At 43.4% G+C, this 18,408-nt stretch overlaps 3 protein-coding genes across 3 annotated transcripts; all 3 read left to right on the top strand.

Moving 5' to 3' along the window:
• Positions 1–3,991: 3,991 nt before the first annotated feature.
• On the top strand, positions 3,992–6,920 carry LOC130374311 (probable E3 ubiquitin-protein ligase TRIML1). The gene is made up of 2 exons (XM_056581023.1): positions 3,992–4,132; positions 4,218–6,920. The coding sequence occupies exon 2, from the start codon at positions 4,220–4,222 to the stop codon at positions 5,846–5,848; it is 1,629 nt and encodes a 542-aa protein (XP_056436998.1). The 5' UTR covers positions 3,992–4,132; positions 4,218–4,219; the 3' UTR covers positions 5,849–6,920.
• A 2,444-nt stretch (positions 6,921–9,364) lies between these two features.
• LOC130374309 (E3 ubiquitin-protein ligase TRIM39-like) lies at positions 9,365–12,455 on the top strand. The gene is made up of 2 exons (XM_056581021.1): positions 9,365–9,487; positions 9,573–12,455. The coding sequence occupies exon 2, from the start codon at positions 9,575–9,577 to the stop codon at positions 11,201–11,203; it is 1,629 nt and encodes a 542-aa protein (XP_056436996.1). The 5' UTR covers positions 9,365–9,487; positions 9,573–9,574; the 3' UTR covers positions 11,204–12,455.
• Positions 12,456–14,558: 2,103 nt separating this feature from the next.
• Positions 14,559–17,469, top strand: LOC130374310 (zinc finger protein RFP-like). Its single transcript, XM_056581022.1, has 2 exons — positions 14,559–14,644; positions 14,730–17,469. The coding sequence occupies exon 2, from the start codon at positions 14,732–14,734 to the stop codon at positions 16,358–16,360; it is 1,629 nt and encodes a 542-aa protein (XP_056436997.1). The 5' UTR covers positions 14,559–14,644; positions 14,730–14,731; the 3' UTR covers positions 16,361–17,469.
• The last annotated feature ends 939 nt before the right edge of the window (positions 17,470–18,408 follow it).

Raw genomic sequence — 18,408 nt, 5'->3', positions numbered from 1 at the left:
TCCTAAAATACGTAACAGTTTTAAGATTTGCATTCTACCCTTTGGTATACTTGCTGTCAAAATAGTGTTGCTGTGAAGATGTGAATGGCATCTTCACTGTGTTAAACCATATTTTAAAAGATGCACATGATCCTGTCTGGCTGTTAGCCCTGTAATATTCTACAGCTGTGGCTCATAGGTTAATTGAGCCACACCCATTCTGGTGCTCCTTAAGAGGGCCAGAGTTCTGGACATGAAGGTAGGCTTGAGTTGTGCAAGTGACTCGACTGTTGTGGTATTGTTTTTAAGTAAATGGGTTTTTTACTAACAACATTGTGCATCAAGGAAACTCCTTTTCACATTTGCCATTTATTTTAAATTGATACCGGTGAGACACGTTATCGAAGGAAGATGTGAGTAAATTAATATATTCTATGCTTTATTTAGACAATATGATATTCAAGCTCATATAAATACCTTATTGGACTACATATTTGTAGTGCTAACACCAGTCCTCAATAGCTTCTTCTACACGGAGTGGGGAACAGGTTTATCTGGGTTAATCTGTCGTCGTGGTTTTACCACTCCGCCCATTACCAATGTAATCTGAACTTTTATCTGTATGGAGAAGATTCTTCATGAACCTCATCCAGAGTGCAACCCGGTTTACCCTGTCTCTGTGAATAAACCACATGTAGTTTTCCGATTTATAAGGTCAGAGCCAGTTACCGTGCCCCTCTTGCATATCCTTTTAAGACAATCCACAGGGCCACTCCGTAAAGTTGAACTGTTTACTTTCATCCAATAATTTCAACATTATCAAAAATAAGTACTGAGAGAAGGAGGTCAAAAAACTAACCATGCCTGACTATCGGTAACATGAGGCCCGTCTCTCTACCACGCGAGAGTATATCAAAAGGCAATTAAAGGTGTGCGCTGTTACCAGGAAGCAGGGGCGCCGAAAAGGGGGGGTAAAGGAGACGGATTCTAGGGGCCCATGATGGAGGGGGGCCCAGAGAGGCCCCTAATGATGATGAAATTATAATACAGAAAAAATAATGCCACTAAGTAAAGATTATTTTCATGGGGCCCAAAATCCCTAGCGGCGCCCCTGCCAGGAAGCATCCATCATAGTCACCTTTTCCCGAATTAAAATGAAGCCTAGTATAAATACGATTTTATGCATTTTAAATGATCCACGAATGAACTGTAAATACTCCTTTCAAATTCTTCTGAATAAATTAACCATGTTAATTACTATTGCTTTAAATATGAAATTAAATGATTGCATGCTAATTAGTAAATGATTTATTTGTGATCAATAAACTGTATTTAGATTCAAATTATGTTTCATCAGAGTGTAGAACCTTATTGATTTCCGATGTTTCTGGGTTCAGTTCTTGCAGCTTATTTGCTATTGGTTCATTGTTTGCATGCTTGGGGACATCTCGAATTAATGCATAGCACGCCTTGCCCTGAATTTAGCCGTTGTTCTCTGAGACGCAAATAGTAAATAAACGGCTCTGATTGTAGTTGTTGACCCACTAGTGACCACTAATAATAATAATAATAATACATTTAATTTAGAGGCGCCTTTCAAGACACCCAAGGTCACCTTACAGAGCATATAGTCATCATAAATCGTTTAAAAAAATACAAGACATTGTGGAAAAAAATAAAAAAATAAACATAAGAAATAAGAAATAAATAAAACAAAAACAAGACAAAACAAAACAAACAAACAATCAGAACAGTGATCAGTTAGACGTTGTGTGCGAGTTTGAACAGGTGAGTTTTGAGTTGTGACTTGAAGGTTGTAATGGTGTCTGACTGTTTTATGTGTGGGGGGAGGGAGCGTGGCGGCTTCCTCAAATGATACAAAAAAAAAGTTAATTTCTCATGGATAGACTAACACCATTTATAAAAGCATCAAATCATTGTGATCGTGCTCAGTGGAGATTCAATGTACATAATATATCTATAATTGTTCACACAAAAACGCGTTTGGCTTCTCAGACCTTCTGATTGGCATATGGCTTCTGACGTCATCAGTGCCAATCGTGAATTGCCGACTCCCGGGCCCCGATACTCGTTATTTTTCAGGCTGAATATGGTTTGATAACACGCACGTCTTTGACACATAGTGGTACTTTTGTTTTTGTAAGGTCAGGTGGTGTATCTGCTCTTCAGTTTAATATTTGATACGTCCCCTACCCGTGGACCTCTCTCTCATCTCTCTACTCCCTACAAATGTCCAACACAGGGAGGGTTTTTTTTACGTATTGGGGCATTTGGTCGGTCCACAGCCGCAACAAATCATAAAAAATTGCCACATTTAAAACTCTTAAATCATCAGAGTGACACCTCGGGACATGTTGAAGCAGTGAATAAGGCGGAATTTGCATTTAATTGTCTCTTTGTATTATGACTTCATTATCATTAATATCATATATCACGATTTCTCCATACAGTTTTTAAGGACTTCAATATAGCTCGTGCATGAATATTTGTATCGGGGGGCGGGGGGTTATATCATCAATGAATTTGTGAATAAAGTTCTCCACTTGCAGAGCACGAAAGAACCCGACCCCACGTGTCGCTGCTCCTCGCGATCCCCACCATGCCGTTATAAACAATACAGTCTATCAACTTATGAATTGTGAATTTTCTAGGTAAACCTTTTTTAATTCCGAATTAACTGCCGCATGGTGGCAACCAAACAAGTGCTTGTTGTCTCTGACTGAAGGTGAACTCGGCGGTCTGGTTCGTCTGCCCTACCCCGAGTCACATGACTCTATTTTTTTGCCGAGTCGCTGCGCTTGCCCGTTGGCCTCATTTATAAAGCTTGCGCTGGAGATAGGCCCTTTCTGTGTGTATCTCTTTCCAAACACCATGCACCTGACCAGATTCTCTCCTGTGTGACTCCTCTGATGTATTTCGATCTTACTGAAGCATCTGAAACTAACCGCTTAGCAACCGAGTTCCTGAAGTTGTGGAGCTTCATATCCCTGAGCATGAAATGTGCGTCAGTTTTTTTTACTGCAAACGTTGGTAGGCTATTTATAGAAAATGTCTATGTTCTGACATGATTGATTGCATATTATAACTGCCTGGGCCTGGATACGTCGGTAGGGGTGTGTGTGTGTGTGTGTGTGTGTGTGTGTGTGTGTGTGTGTGTGTGTGTGTGTGTGTGTGTGTGTGTGTGTGTGTGTGTGTGTGTGTGTGTGTGTGTGTGTGTGTCCAGTGGGAGAGGAAATATCGACGTGTGAAAGAGTGTTTTGTATCAAGTTGAGTTGATCATAAGTTAAACATGTATTAAAAAAAAATTCGGGTTGAAATCGGGCTCGGGCTCATAATTACAGTTAATGTGTCGGGCCGGGACGGGCTCGTACAGAACGTGCACGGGCCGGGTCGGGCTTGACACACACACACACACACACACACACACACACACACACACACACACACACACACACACACACACACACACACACACACACACACACACACACACACCAACGTTTGCGGTGAAAAATGCTTCTGCACATTTCACCCCGTCTTCGCAAGGTTGTTGGGCGCAGCAAGCTTTATAAAAAATATATATATAAAGCCCTGCATGGGCCCTGCAGGAGCTGTGTGAGAGGAAGCGCTGCCAGGTCTCTGGCAGTAAGGAGTAGGCAAGAAAAGCCGTATGTTCAGAAGGACACTTCATGTTCTGAAGAAGGTTCATGTTTTAAAGTCGTTCATTTTCAAAAGAGCCATTCATGTTCAAAAAAGCATTCATGTTACAGAACTGTTAATAGTAAAGCTTGAGAAGACTGGATACTTGTACTTTTTTGTGAAGAACTTGATGCGGCCCAGCCTCACCCAGCATCTGCCTCCAGCGGCCCCCAGGTAAATTGAGTTTTGAGACCCCTGCTCTAGACAGTTCATGAATGTGCCCACGTTCAGGTTGAGACGTCAGGGAACTGTGTCTGTGGGGGCGGGGCCAGGGGTTAGGGGAGGAGCCAGGGGTTAGGGGCGGAGAGGAGAGGATGTCTTGTTCAGGAAACGAAACTAAACATTCATAGAAACCAAAGCAAACCGTTGTTTGAGCAGTTCTCTCTTTCAGGAGTAAAATAAAACTTGTCTGACGGACAGAAAACACAACAAGGTGAGTAAAGCAGCACAAGATAAGGAACTGATGGAATTAGAAATATAAAGTTGCTCAATACATAAACCTTATCGTCTGTGTCTAGGAATGGCCTCTGCTAACACTTCCTGGTCTGAGGAGGACTTTTCATGTTCCATCTGTCTGGATGTGTTCAGCAGCCCGGTTACCACACCATGTGGACACAACTTCTGCAGAACCTGTATTACAAAGTTCTGGGATGAACAAGTCAAGTACAAATGTCCTGTTTGCAACCAGATTTTCGACACAAAACCTGATCCACGGGTCAATACCCTCTTATCAGAGCTGGCTGCTCAGTTTAGAACAACCGTACGAGTTAAAGAGCAGCCTTGTGTTGAACCAGCAGAAGTTCCCTGTGACTTCTGTACTGGGACCCAGCAGAAGGCTGTGAAGTCCTGCCTAGAGTGTTTTATGTCTTTCTGCCAAACCCACCTGGAGCCACATCAGAGAGTCGCAGTCCTGAAGGGACATCGGCTGGTCGAGCCTATGGACCGTCTGGAAGACAGGATGTGTAAGAAACACAACCGACTTCTGGAGCTCTTCTGCCCGACTGAACAGGTGTGTGTGTGTCTGTTGTGCACAGTGACAGACCACAAGTCCCATCCTGTTGTACCTCTGAAGGAGGAATATGAAGTGAAGACGGCCCAGCTGGGGAAGATAGAGGCTGAAGTTCCACAGATGATCCAGGAGAGGAAACAAAAGATTAAGGAGATCAAAGACAGAGTAGAACTGAGCAACAAAGTTGCAGACAGAGAGATAGCCATTGGTGGGCAGGTCTTCACTGCTCTGATAGGCTGTGTTGAAAAGTGCCGGGATGAATTCAACCAAACGGTTCAAGTGGAACTGAAATCCACAGAGAAACAAGCTGAAGACCTCATCAAAGAGCTGGAGCAGGAAATAGAAGATCTGACCAATAGATGCTCAGAGGTGAAGCAGCTCTCACACACTGAAGACCACCTCCACTTCCTCCAGGCCTTCAGATCCCTGAAGGATCCTCCACCCACCAGGGACTGGACCACGGTGGAGGTCCGTCCTCCATCATACGTAGGGACCTTGAGGAGATCCCTGGATCAGCTGGAGGAGACACTGAACATGGAGATGAAGAAGCTGCGTGATGACGCTGATCTGAAGAGGGTCCAGCAGTATGAAGTAGATGTGACTCTGGATCCTGATACAGCTCATCCCCAGCTCATCCTGTCTGAGGATGGGAAACAAGTACATGATGGAGGTGTGAGGAAGGTACTCCCAGACAACCCTAAGAGATTTACACAGTATATATTTGTTCTCACGAGGCAGAGCTTCTCCTCAGGGAGATTTTACTTTGAGGTCCAGGTTAAAGACAAGACTGCATGGTGGTTAGGAGTGGGCAGAGAGTCCATCGACAGAAAAGGTGGGAGCATGTGGACCCCTGAGACGGGTTACTGGACTCTTCAATACACCAAGGATAGGTTGGTATTTATAGATAGCCCTCCTCTCTGTCTCCCTCTGAGAGCTGAGCTCCAGAAGGTGGGGGTGTTTGTTGATTATGATGAGGGTGTGGTCTCCTTCTATGATGTGGAAGCCAGGGTTCATATCTACTCTGCTAATGGCTGCACCTTCAGTGAGCCTCTCTATCCATTCCTCAACCCAGGTCCCCGTAGTTATGAAGGTAACAACTCTGCCCCCCTGATCATCTCACCTGTCAATCAAACAGACTAGGACCTTTGTTTGATAATAAAACAAAGAAACAACCAAAACAACTAATGTTGTTTACTGAATTAGAATCTCTACAATGTGAGGTCTGAGAGAACTGCTTTAATGTCGTACTGCTGATATTTAACGAGGAGATGTTCTTTATGAATATAATCACAGTTGTTTAATCAACTCATTATAAATGCTTCGATTACCATATATCTTATTCATGTTTCCTCCTGATTTTCTATACGTTTAATGCAATTACATAGTTACAGTCGCAGTCATGTAGAATATTTTGACATGACTAATTTGTATAATAATGATCCTATAACCCCTTACTTAAAATGTCTATTTGTTTAACTTCAGAACACTTTTCTGATTTATTTTATTAAAAAGAAAAGGCAAAAAAAAGTAATGTGTAGGTCTACATTATCTTTTTAATTGATCATTTCACTGGAATAGGTACCATCCAGTCCAACAGTGTTTTGTAGAAATACTTTCTCAGTGGGAGACAAAAAATAATTTAGTTTGTTGACAACATTTATATTTTGATCATTTTGAGGTTGCTGGAATGTTTAAAATCACTGCAAATTTGTAAACTTCTTTCATTTTTTAACCAGTAATTCACTTAATCTCCACCGTACAACAACCCTCCATACATTACACACTTAAACAAAGCTCACAGTGGCTACATGTAAAGATTCTCACAATGTGTGTGAGTACTGTGACTTTGTCTTGTCAGCTCTCCTCTCCTCTCCATCCTCTTCTCTCTCCTCTTTCTTCTCCTCCTCCTCTCTCTTCTCCTCCTCTCTCTCTTCTCATCCTCCTCTCTCTTATCTCTGCTCTAGTCTGTAACTCAGATTGTGTTCATTATTGTCGTACATTACATTACTTATGGTCTAAATAAGTCTCCAAGTGTGTCGTTAGTCGCCTTTCAGAAATAAAGGCACTCATAGGATCAAAGATACGTGCACAACTGTTAACGATCTGTAATATTTGGCACTATTCTTTTAGTCATTCTGTTTATGATGTACTTGTAAGTGACTATTTTTCAGTTATATTTGTTGTTAAAGCATAATGTTAATAAACAACTCAGTCCAACCCACTGAATGTTGTGGTGTGTTCAGCCGGTGATTCATTCTGTTCCTTCAGTCTCAATCCTCCAAGCTGAGCAGATGTTCCTCCAGAGCTCTCTGTTGGTTATCCTAGCAGCACACCTGGAAGGTCCTTCAGCCCCCTGGATCCCAGCAGGTCTCTATGGGGTCCTGCCCCCTGACGTGGGCCCAGTCTTCAGTCCCTCCCGCCGCCTCTTCCTCACCTCACTGGTGGCGTGGTGGACCAGCTCAGACCTCTGGAGACATTGCCTCCCCACACGTCAACAAAAACGGAATATTTTGAATTATGATTAATAAACTACGTATATGATCGAATGGTTACGCTGATGACAGCTCATGGAACATATATATAGTTTGAAGTGTGTGTGTGTGTGTGTGTGTGTGTGTGTGTGTGTGTGTGTGTGTGTGTGTGTGTGTTTGTGGCTGTGTGTGTGGCTGTGTGTGTGGCTGTGTGTGTGTGAGAGTTCAACTCCCAGTTGAAAGGTACTGTGTTTGATCCCCAATGTCTGCAGCCTGTATTATCCAATAGAGCAAGATGCCCCCTAACCCTCCCTGATCCATTACCACATATATCCTTAAACACTGTCTAACCCCTCCCTGATCCACTACCACATATATCCTTAAACACTGTCTAACCCCTCCCTGATCCATTACCACATATATCCTTAAACACTGTCTAACCCCTCCCTGATCCATTACCACATATATCCTTAAACACTGTCTAACCCCTCCCTGATCCATTACCACATATATCCTTAAACATTGTCTAACCCCTCCCTGATCCATTACCACATATATCCTTAAACACTGTCTAACCCCTCCCTGATCCATTACCACATATATCCTTAAACACTGTCTAACCCCTCCCTGATCCATTACCACATATATCCTTAAACACTGTCTAACCCCTCCCTGATCCATTACCACATATATCCTTAAACACTGTCTAACCCCTCCCTGATCCATTACCACATATATCCTTAAACACTGTCTAACCCCTCCCTGATCCATTACCACATATATCCTTAAACACTGTCTAACCCCTCCCTGATCCATTACCACATATATCCTTAAACACTGTCTAACCCCTCCCTGATCCATTAACACATATATCCTTAAACACTGTCTAACCCGTATCTGATCCATTACCACATATATCCTTAAACACTGTCTAACCCCTCCCTGCTCCTTGTAACTTGGATACAAATGTCCAACACAGGGAGGGTGTTTACTCATGGGCGGGCGGTCGGTCTACAGACGCAACAAATCATAAAAAAATGCATTTAAAACTCTTGAGAATCATCAGAGGGACACCTGGGGACATGTTGAAGCAGAATAAGGCTGAATTTGAATTTGTGTTTATTCGTCTCTTCATATTATGACTTCATTATCATTAATATCATGTAGGCTATTTCGATTTCTCCATGCAGTTACTCAGGACTTCAGTATAACTAATGAAGAGGTACTGTCGTGTTTCAAACACTATTTAGTTCTAAACTGTTTAAGCAGATAACTGGAAGCGCACACGGCAGACTTATGACTCAATGTCGTATACTTTATTATAATCCAGATAACAACCAGCGCGTAGCGATCCAGGCCGGGCACCAAGGGCTCCCCCTGGTGGCCATTCTGCCATACTTCTACAAACCACCGATAGAAGCCCTCCACCTAATACACACCAATCACAGTGTGTCCCTGCAAACTGGTAAAAACTACTGGTTAACATTCTGTGTTGGGAACAGCACAGGAATATTTGTATCAGAGGGGGCGGGGGGTTATTTCATCAATGAACTTGTGAATTAAGTTCACCGTGCGAAAGAACCCGACCCCACGTTTCGCTGCTCCTCACAATCCCCACAATACGGTTATAAACAATACAGTCTATCAACTTATGAATTGTGAAATTTCTAGGTAAACCTTTTTTTTTTAACTCAGCCGAATTAACTGCCGCATGGAGGCAACAAAACAAGTGCTGGTTGTCTCTGACTGAAGGTGAACTCGTCGGTCTGGTTCGTCTGCCCTACCCCGGGTCACATGACTCGGCGGTTAATAGCACAACCATAATAGCCGATGTTATCTGGGCACACATTGAGAGGGTTGTATTATAAAGACTGCAGTGAAAATATCAGCCACAGTTTCATTAAAGTCAAATTGTATAGCTCTAAATCACAGTTGGGCACAAATCACTTAGAAATAATCAACATTTCTTGTTTCCCCGGGCTCTTTGTTTCCTGTGTTTTAATGGTTGAACATTTTTTAATGCTGCAAAGAAGAGAACACACAGCGAATATGAGGTAGCCTAGACAGTTCGTGAATGTGCCCACGTTCAGATTACGACGTCAGGGCACTGTGTCCGTGGGGGCGGAGCCAGGGGTTAGGGGAGGAGCCAGGGGTTAGGGGCGGAGGGGAGAGGATGTCTTGTTCGGGAAACGAAATTTAACATTCATAGAAACCAAAGCAAACCGACGTGGAAGCAGTTGTCTCTTTCAGGAGAAAAGTAAAACGCATTTTTGGAACAAATTGTCAGACAGACAGAAAACACAACAAGGTGAGTAAAGCAGCACAAGATAAGGAATCGATGGAATTAGAAATATAAAACTGCTCAATACATAAACCTTATCGTCTGTGTCTAGGAATGGCCTCTGATAACACTTCCTGGTCTGAGGAGGACTTTTCATGTTCCATCTGTCTGGATGTGTTCAGCAGCCCGGTTACCACACCATGTGGACACAACTTCTGCAGAACCTGTATTACAAAGTTCTGGGATGAACAAGTCAAGTACAAATGTCCTGTTTGCAACCAGATTTTCGACACAAAACCTGAACCACGGGTCAATACCCTCTTATCACAGCTGGCTGCTCAGTTTAGAACAACGGTGCGAGTTAAAGAGCAGCCTTGTGTTGAACCAGCAGAAGTTCCCTGTGACGTCTGTACTGGGACCCAGCAGAAGGCTGTGAAGTCCTGCCTAGAGTGTTTTATGTCTTTCTGCCAAACCCACCTGGAGCCACATCAGAGAGTCACAGTCCTGAAGGGACATCGGCTGGTCGAGCCTATGGACCGTCTGGAAGACAGGATGTGTAAGAAACACAACCGACTTCTGGAGCTCTTCTGCCTGACTGAACAGGTGTGTGTGTGTCAGTTCTGCACAGAGTCAGACCACAAGTCCCATCCTGTTGTACCTCTGAAGGAGGAATATGAAGTGAAGACGGCCCAGCTGGGGAAGATAGAGGCTGAAGTTCCACAGATGATCCAGGAGAGAAAAGAAAAGATTAAGGAGGTCAAAGACAGAGTAGAACTGAGTAACAAAGATGCAGACAGAGAGATAGCCATTGGTGGGCAGGTCTTCACTGCTCTGATAGGCTGTGTTGAAAAGTGCCGGGATGAATTCAACCAAACGGTTCAAGAGGAACTGAAATCCACAGAGAAACAAGCTGAAGACCTCATCAAAGAGCTGGAGCAGGAAATAGAAGATCTGACCAATAGATGCTCAGAGGTGAAGCAGCTCTCACACACTGAAGACCACCTCCACTTCCTCCAGACCTTCAGATCCCTGAAGGATCCTCCACCCACCAGGGACTGGACCACGGTGGAGGTCCGTCCTCCATCATACGTAGGGACCTTGAGGAGATCCCTGGATCAGCTGGAGGAGACACTGAACATGGAGATGAAGAAGCTGCCTGATGATGCTGAACTGAAGAGGGTCCAGCAGTATGAAGTAGATGTGACTCTGGATCCTGATACAGCTCATCCCCATCTCATCCTGTCTGAGGATGGGAAACAAGTACATGATGGAGGTGTGGGGAAGGTACTCCCAGACAACCCTAAGAGATTTACACAGTATGTATTTGTTCTCACGAGGCAGAGCTTCTCCTCAGGGAGATTTTACTTTGAGGTCCAGGTTAAAGACAAGACTTTATGGTGGTTAGGAGTGGTCAGAGAGTCCATCGACAGAAAAGGTCAGACCAGGAGGACCCCTAAGACGGGTTACTGGATTCTTCTCTACAACAAGGATGGGTTGGTATTTAAAGATAACCCTTCTGTCTGTCTCCCTCTGAGAGCTGAGCTCCAGAAGGTGGGGGTGCTTGTTGATTATGATGAGGGTGTGGTCTCCTTCTATGATGTTGAAGCCAGGGTTCATATCTACTCTGCTACTGGCTGCACCTTCAGTGAGCCTCTCTATCCATTCCTCTGCCCAGGTCCCCGTTATTATAAAGGTAACAACTCTGCCCCCCTGATCATCTCACCTGTCAATCAAACAGACTAGGACCTTTGGTTGATAATAAAACAAAGAAACAACCAAAACAACTAATGTTGTTTACTGAATTAGAATCTCTACTATGTGAGGTCTGAGAGAACTGTTTTAATGTCGTACTGCTGACATTTAACGAGGAGATGTTCTTTAAGAATATAATCACAGTTTTTGCATCAATTCATTATAAATGGTTTGATTACAATATATCTCATTCATGTTTTCTCCTGATTTTTTATTCGTTTAATGCTATGACATAGTTACTGTTGCAATAATGTAGAATATTTTTAGATGATTAATTTGTATAAGAATGACCTCATAACCCCTTACTTAAAATGTCCATTTGTTTATCTTCTGAACATTTGATTTATTTTATTAAAAAGAAAAGGCAAAAAATGTAATGTGTAGGTCTACATTATCTTTTTAATTGATAATTTCACTGGAATAGGTACAATCCAGTCCAATAGTGTTTTGTAGAAATAATTTCTCAGTGCGATACAAATATTAAATTAGTTTGTTGACAATATCCTTATTTTGATCAATTTGAGATTGATGGAATGTTTAAAATCACTGACATTTTTTAAACGTCTTTCATTTTTTAACCAGTAATTGACTTAATCTCCACCATACAACAACCCTTCATGTGTTACACACTTAAACAAAGCTCACAGTGGCTACATGTAAAGATTCTCCCAATGTGTGTGAGTACCGTGACTTTGTCTTGTCAGCTCTCCTCTCCTCTCCATCCTCTTCTCTCTCCTCTTTCTTCTCCTCCTCTCTCTCTTCTCCTCCTCCTCTCTCTCTCCTCTCTCCTCTCTCTCTTCTCCTCCTCTCTCTCTTCTCCTCCTCTCTCTCTTCTCCTCCTCCTCTCTCTTATCTCTGCTCTAGTCTGTAGCTCAGACTGTGTTCATTATTGTCGTACGTTACATTACTTATGGTCTAAATAAGTCTCCAAGCTTGTTGTTAGTCGCCTTTCAGAAATAAAGGCACTCATAGGATCAAAGATACCTGCACAACTGTTAAGGATCTGTAATATTTGGCACTATTCCTTTAGTCATTCTGTTTATGATGTACTTGTAAGTGACTATTGTTCAGTTATATTTGTTGTTAAAGCATAATGGTAATAAACAACTCAGTCCAACCCACTGAATGTTGTCGTGTGTTCAGCCGGTGATTCATTCTGTTCCTTCAGTCTCAATCCTCCAAGCTGAGCAGATGTTCCTCCAGAGCTCTCTGTTGGTTATCCTAGCAGCACACCTGGAAGGTCCTTCAGCCCCCTGGATCCCAGCAGGTCTCTATGGTGTCCTGCCCCCTGACGTGGGCCCAGTCTTCAGTCCCTCCCGTCGCCTCTTCCTCACCTCACTGGTGGCGTGGTGGACCAGCTCAGACCTCTGGAGACATTGCCTCCCCACACGTCAACAAAAACGGAATATTTAGAATTATGATTAATAAAGTACGTATATGATCGAATGGTTACGCTGATGACAGCTCATGGAACATATATATAGTTTGAAGTGAGGTGTGTGTGTGTGTGTGTGTGTGTGTGTGTGTGTGTGTGTGTGTGTGTGTGTGTGTGTGTGTGTGTGTGTGTGTGTGTGTGTGTGTGTGTGTGTGTGTGTGTGTGTGTGTGTGTGTGTGTGGTGAGAGAGTTCAACCTCTCTCGATAGAACAAGATGCCCCCTAACCCTTCCTGATCCATTACCACATATATCCTTAAACACTGTCTAACCCCTCCCTGATCCATTACCACATATATCCTTAAACACTGTCTAACCCCTTCCTGATCCATTACCACATATATCCTTAAACACTGTCTAACCCCTCCCTGATCCATTACCACATATATCCTTAAACACTGTCTAACCCCTCCCTGATCCATTACCACATATATCCTTAAACACTGTCTAACCCCTCCCTGATCCATTACCACATATATCCTTAAACACTGTCTAACCCCTCCCTGATCCATTACCACATATATCCTTAAACACTGTCTAACCCCTATCTGATCCATTACCACATATATCCTTAAACACTGTCTAACCCCTCCCTGATCCATTACCACATATATCCTTAAACACTGTCTAACCCCTCCCTGCTCCTTGTAACTTGGATACAAATGTCCAACACAGGGAGGGTGTTTACTCATGATGGCGGGTGGTCGGTCTACAGCCGCAACAAGTCATAAAGAAAATCCACATTTAAAACTCTTGAAAATCATCAGAGGGACACCTGGGACATGTTGAAGCAGAATAAGGCTGAATTTGAATTTGTATTTATTTGTCTCTTCATATTATGACTTCATTATCATTAATATCATGCATTTCGATTCCTCCACACAGTAACTCAGGACTTCAATATAACTAATGAAGAGGTACTGTCGTGTTCCAAAAACTATTTAGTTCTAAACTGTTTAAGCAGATAACTGGAAGCGCACACGGCAGACTTATGACTCAATGTCGTATCCTTTATTATAATCCAGATAACAACCAGCGCGTAGCGACCCAGACCGAGCACCAAGGGCTCCCCCTGGTGGCCATTCTGCATAATATACTTCTACAAACCACCGATAGAAGCCCTCCACCTAATACACACCAATCACATTGTGAACCTGCAAACTGGTAAAAACTACTGGTTAACATTCTGTGTTGGGAACAGCACAGGATTATTTGTATCGGGGGGCGAGGGGTTATTTCATCAATTCATTTGTGAATAAAGTTCTCTACTTGCAGAGCGCGAAAGAACCTGTCCCCACGTGTCGCTGCTCCTTGCAATCCCCACAATACTGTTATAAACAATACAGTCTATCAACTTATGAATTCTGTATTTTCTAGGTCTTTTTAATTCAGCCGAATTAACTTCCGCATGGAGGCACCAAAACAAGTGCTTGTTGTCTCTGACTGAAGGTGAATTCGTCGGTCTGGTTCGTCTGCCCTACCCCGGGTCGCATGACTCGGCGGTTAATAGCACAACCATAATAGATGTTATCTGGGCGCACATTGAGAGGGTTGTTTTATAAAGAATGTGGTGAAAATATCAGCCACAGTTACTAGGAACTAAAGTCAAATGTAATTGTATAGTTCTTAATCACGGTTAGGCACAAATCACTAAGAAATAATCAACATTTCTTGTTTTCCCGGGCTCTCTGTTTCGGTTGAACATATTTTAATGCTGCAAAGAAGAGAACACACAGCGAATACGAGGTAGCCTAGACAGTTCATGAATGTGCCCACGTTCAGGTTGAGACGTCAGGGAACTGTGTCGGTGGGGGCGGGGCCAGGGGTTAGGGGAGGAGCCAGGGGGTAGGGGCGGAGACGAGAGGATGTCTTGTTCACGAAACGAAACTAAACATTCATAGAAACCAAAGCAAACCGACGTGGAAGCAGCACCCTCTTTCAGGAGAAAAATAAAACGCATTTTGGAACAAATTGTCTGACGGACAGAAAACACAACAAGGTGAGTAAAGCAGCACAAGATAAGGAATTGATGGAATTAGAAATATAATACTGCTCAATACATAAACCTTATCGTCTGTGTCTAGGAATGGCCTCTGCTAACACTTCCTGGTCTGAGGAGGACTTTTCATGTTCCATCTGTCTGGATGTGTTCAGCAGCCCGGTTACCACACCATGTGGACACAACTTCTGCAGAACCTGTATTACAAAGTTCTGGGATGAACAAGTCAAGTACAAATGTCCTGTTTGCAACCAGATTTTCGACACAAAACCTGATCCACGGGTCAATACCCTCTTATCAGAGCTGGCTGCTCAGTTTAGAACAACCGTACGAGTTAAAGAGCAGCCTTGTGTTGAACCAGCAGAAGTTCCCTGTGACTTCTGTACTGGGACCCAGCAGAAGGCTGTGAAGTCCTGCCTAGAGTGTTTTATGTCTTTCTGCCAAACCCACCTGGAGCCACATCAGAGAGTCGCAGTCCTGAAGGGACATCGGCTGGTCGAGCCTATGGACCATCTGGAAGACAGGATGTGTAAGAAACACAACCGACTTCTGGAGCTCTTCTGCCAGACTGAACAGGTGTGTGTGTGTCTGTTGTGCACAGTGACAGACCACAAGTCCCATCCTGTTGTACCTCTGAAGGAGGAATATGAAGTGAAGACGGCCCAGCTGGGGAAGATAGAGGCTGAAGTTCCACAGATGATCCAGGAGAGGAAACAAAAGATTAAGGAGATCAAAGACAGAGTAGAACTGAGCAACAAAGTTGCAGACAGAGAGATAGCCATTGGTGGGCAGGTCTTCACTGCTCTGATAGGCTGTGTTGAAAAGTGCCGCGATGAATTCAACCAAACGGTTCAAGAGGAACTGAAATCCACAGAGAAACAAGCTGAAGACCTCATCAAAGAGCTGGAGCAGGAAATAGAAGATCTGACCAATAGTTGCTCAGAGGTGAAGCAGCTCTCACACACTGAAGACCACCTCCACTTCCTCCAGACCTTCAGATCCCTGAAGGATCCTCCACCCACCAGGGACTGGACCACGGTGGAGGTCCGTCCTCCATCATACGTAGGGACCTTGAGGAGATCCCTGGATCAGCTGGAGGAGACACTGAACATGGAGATGAAGAAGCTGCGTGATGATGCTGATCTGAAGAGGGTCCAGCAGTATGAAGTAGATGTGACTCTGGATCCTGATACAGCTCATCCCCGTCTCATCCTGTCTGAGGATGGGAAACAAGTACATGATGGAGGTGTGGGGAAGGTACTCCCAGACAACCCGAAGAGATTTACACAGTATGTATTTGTTCTCACGAGGCAGAGCTTCTCCTCAGGGAGATTTTACTTTGAGGTCCAGGTTAAAGACAAGACTGCATGTTGGTTAGGAGTGGTCAGAGAGTCCATCGACAGAAAAGGTGGGACCAGAGGGACCCCTGAGACTGGTTACTGGACTCTTCAATACGACAAAGATAGGTTGGTATTTAATGATAACTCTGATGTCCGTCTCCCTCTGAGAGCTGGGCTCCAGAAGGTGGGGGTGTTTGTTGATTATGATGAGGGTGTGGTCTCCTTCTATGATGTGGAAGCCAGGGTTCATATCTACTCTGCTACTGGCTGCACCTTTAGTGAGCCTCTCTATCCATTCCTCTGCCCATTTAGCCGTGATTATGAAGGTAACAACTCTGCCCCCCTGGTCATCTCACCTGTCAATCAAACAGACTAGGACCTTTGTTTGATAATAAAACAAAGAAACAACCAAAACAACTAACGTTGTATACTGAATTAGAATCTCTACTATGTGAGATCTGAGAGAACTGCTTTAATGTCGTACTGCTGACATTTAAGGAGGAGATGTTCTTTAAGAACATAATCACAGTTGTTGCATCAACTCATTATAAATGGTTAGATTACAATATATCTTATTCATGTTTCCTCCTGATTTTTTATACGTTTAATGCAATTACATAGTTACAGTCGAAGTCATGTCGAATATTTTGACATGATTCATTTGTATAATAATGATCCTATAACCCCTCACCTAAAATGTATATTTAACTTCAGAACACTTTTCTGATTTCTTTTATTCAAAAGAAAGGCAAAGAAATGTAATGTGTGGGCCTACATTATCTTTTTAATTGATCTTTTCACTGGAATAGGTAGAATCCAGTCCAACAGTGTTTTGTAGAAATACTTTCTCAGTGGGAGACAAAAAATAAATTAGTTTGTTGACAAAATCTACATTTTGATCATTTTGAGATTGCTGGAATGTTTAAAATCACTGCAAATTTGTAAACTTCTTTCATTTTTTAACCAGTAATTCACTTAATCTCCACCGTACAACAACCCTTCGTACATTACACACTTAAACAAAGCTCACAGTGGCTACATGTAAAGATTCTCCCAATGTGTGTGAGTACCGTGACTTTGTCTTGTCAGCTCTCCTCTCCTCTCCATCCTCTTCTCTCTCCATCCTCTTCTCTCTCTTCTCTCTCCTCTCTCTCCTCCTCCTCCTCTCTCTCTTCTCTCTCCTCTCTCTCCTCCTCCTCCTCTCTCTCTTCTCCTCCTCTCTCTTATCTCTGCTCTAGTCTGTAACTCAGATTGTGTTCATTATTGCCTTACATTATATTACTTATGGTCTAAATAAGTCTCCAAGTGTGTCGTTAGTCCCCTTTCAGAAATAAAGGCACTCATAGGATCAAAGATACGTGCACAACTGTTAACGATCTGTAATATTTGGTACTATTCTTTAGTCATTCTGTTTATGATGCACTTGTAAGTGACTATTTTTCAGTTATATTTGTTGTTAACGCATAATGTTAATAAACAACTCAGTCCAACCCACTGAATGTTGTGGTGTGTTCAGCCGGTGATTCATTCTGTTCCTTCAGTCTCAATCCTCCAAGCTGAGCAGATGTTCCTCCAGAGCTCTCTGTTGGTTATCCTAGCAGCACACCTGGAAGGTCCTTCAGCCCCCTGGATCCCAGCAGGTCTCTATGGGGTCCTGCCCCCTGACGTGGGCCCAGTCTTCAGTCCCTCCCGCCGCCTCTTCCTCACCTCACTGGTGGCGTGGTGGACCAGCTCAGACCTCTGGAGACATTGCCTCCCCACATGTCAACAAAAACAGAATATTTGGAATTATGATTAATAAGCTACGTATATGATCGAATGGTTACGCTGATGTCAGCTCATGGAACATATATATCGTTTGAAGTGTGTGTGTGTGTGTGTGTGTGTGTGTGTGTGTGTGTGTGTGTGTGTGTGTGTGTGTGTGTGTGTGTGTGTGTGTGTGTGTGTGTGAGAGAGTTCAACTCCCAGTTGAAAGGTACTGGGTTTGATCCCCAATGTCTGCAGCCTGTATAATTCGATAGAGCAAGATGCCCCCTAACCCTCCCTGATCCATTACCACATATATCCTTAAACACTGTCTAACCCCTCCCTGTTCCATTACCACATATATCCTTAAACACTGTCTAACCCCTCCCTGATCCATTACCACATATATCCTTAAACACTGTCTAACCCCTCCCTGCTCCATTACCACATATATCCTTAAACACTGTCTAACCCCTCCCTGCTCCATTACCACATATATCCTTAAACACTGTCTAACCCCTCCCTGATCCATTACCACATATATCCTTAAACACTGTCTAACCCAGGGGTACTCAAGTACAAATGATGAGGGGCCACAATTTTTTTTTTCAGTGACTCAAGGGGCCGGTCGGTATACGTGTGACTGAGGCCGATATATGCTCCGTTTTAGACGTAACG

The sequence above is a fragment of the Gadus chalcogrammus genome, chromosome 21, assembly GCF_026213295.1.
Source record: "Gadus chalcogrammus isolate NIFS_2021 chromosome 21, NIFS_Gcha_1.0, whole genome shotgun sequence".
NCBI lineage: Eukaryota > Metazoa > Chordata > Actinopteri > Gadiformes > Gadidae > Gadus > Gadus chalcogrammus.
The sequence above is the reverse complement of the archived record's forward strand: the minus strand, read 5'-3'. Positions and strand labels throughout refer to the sequence as shown.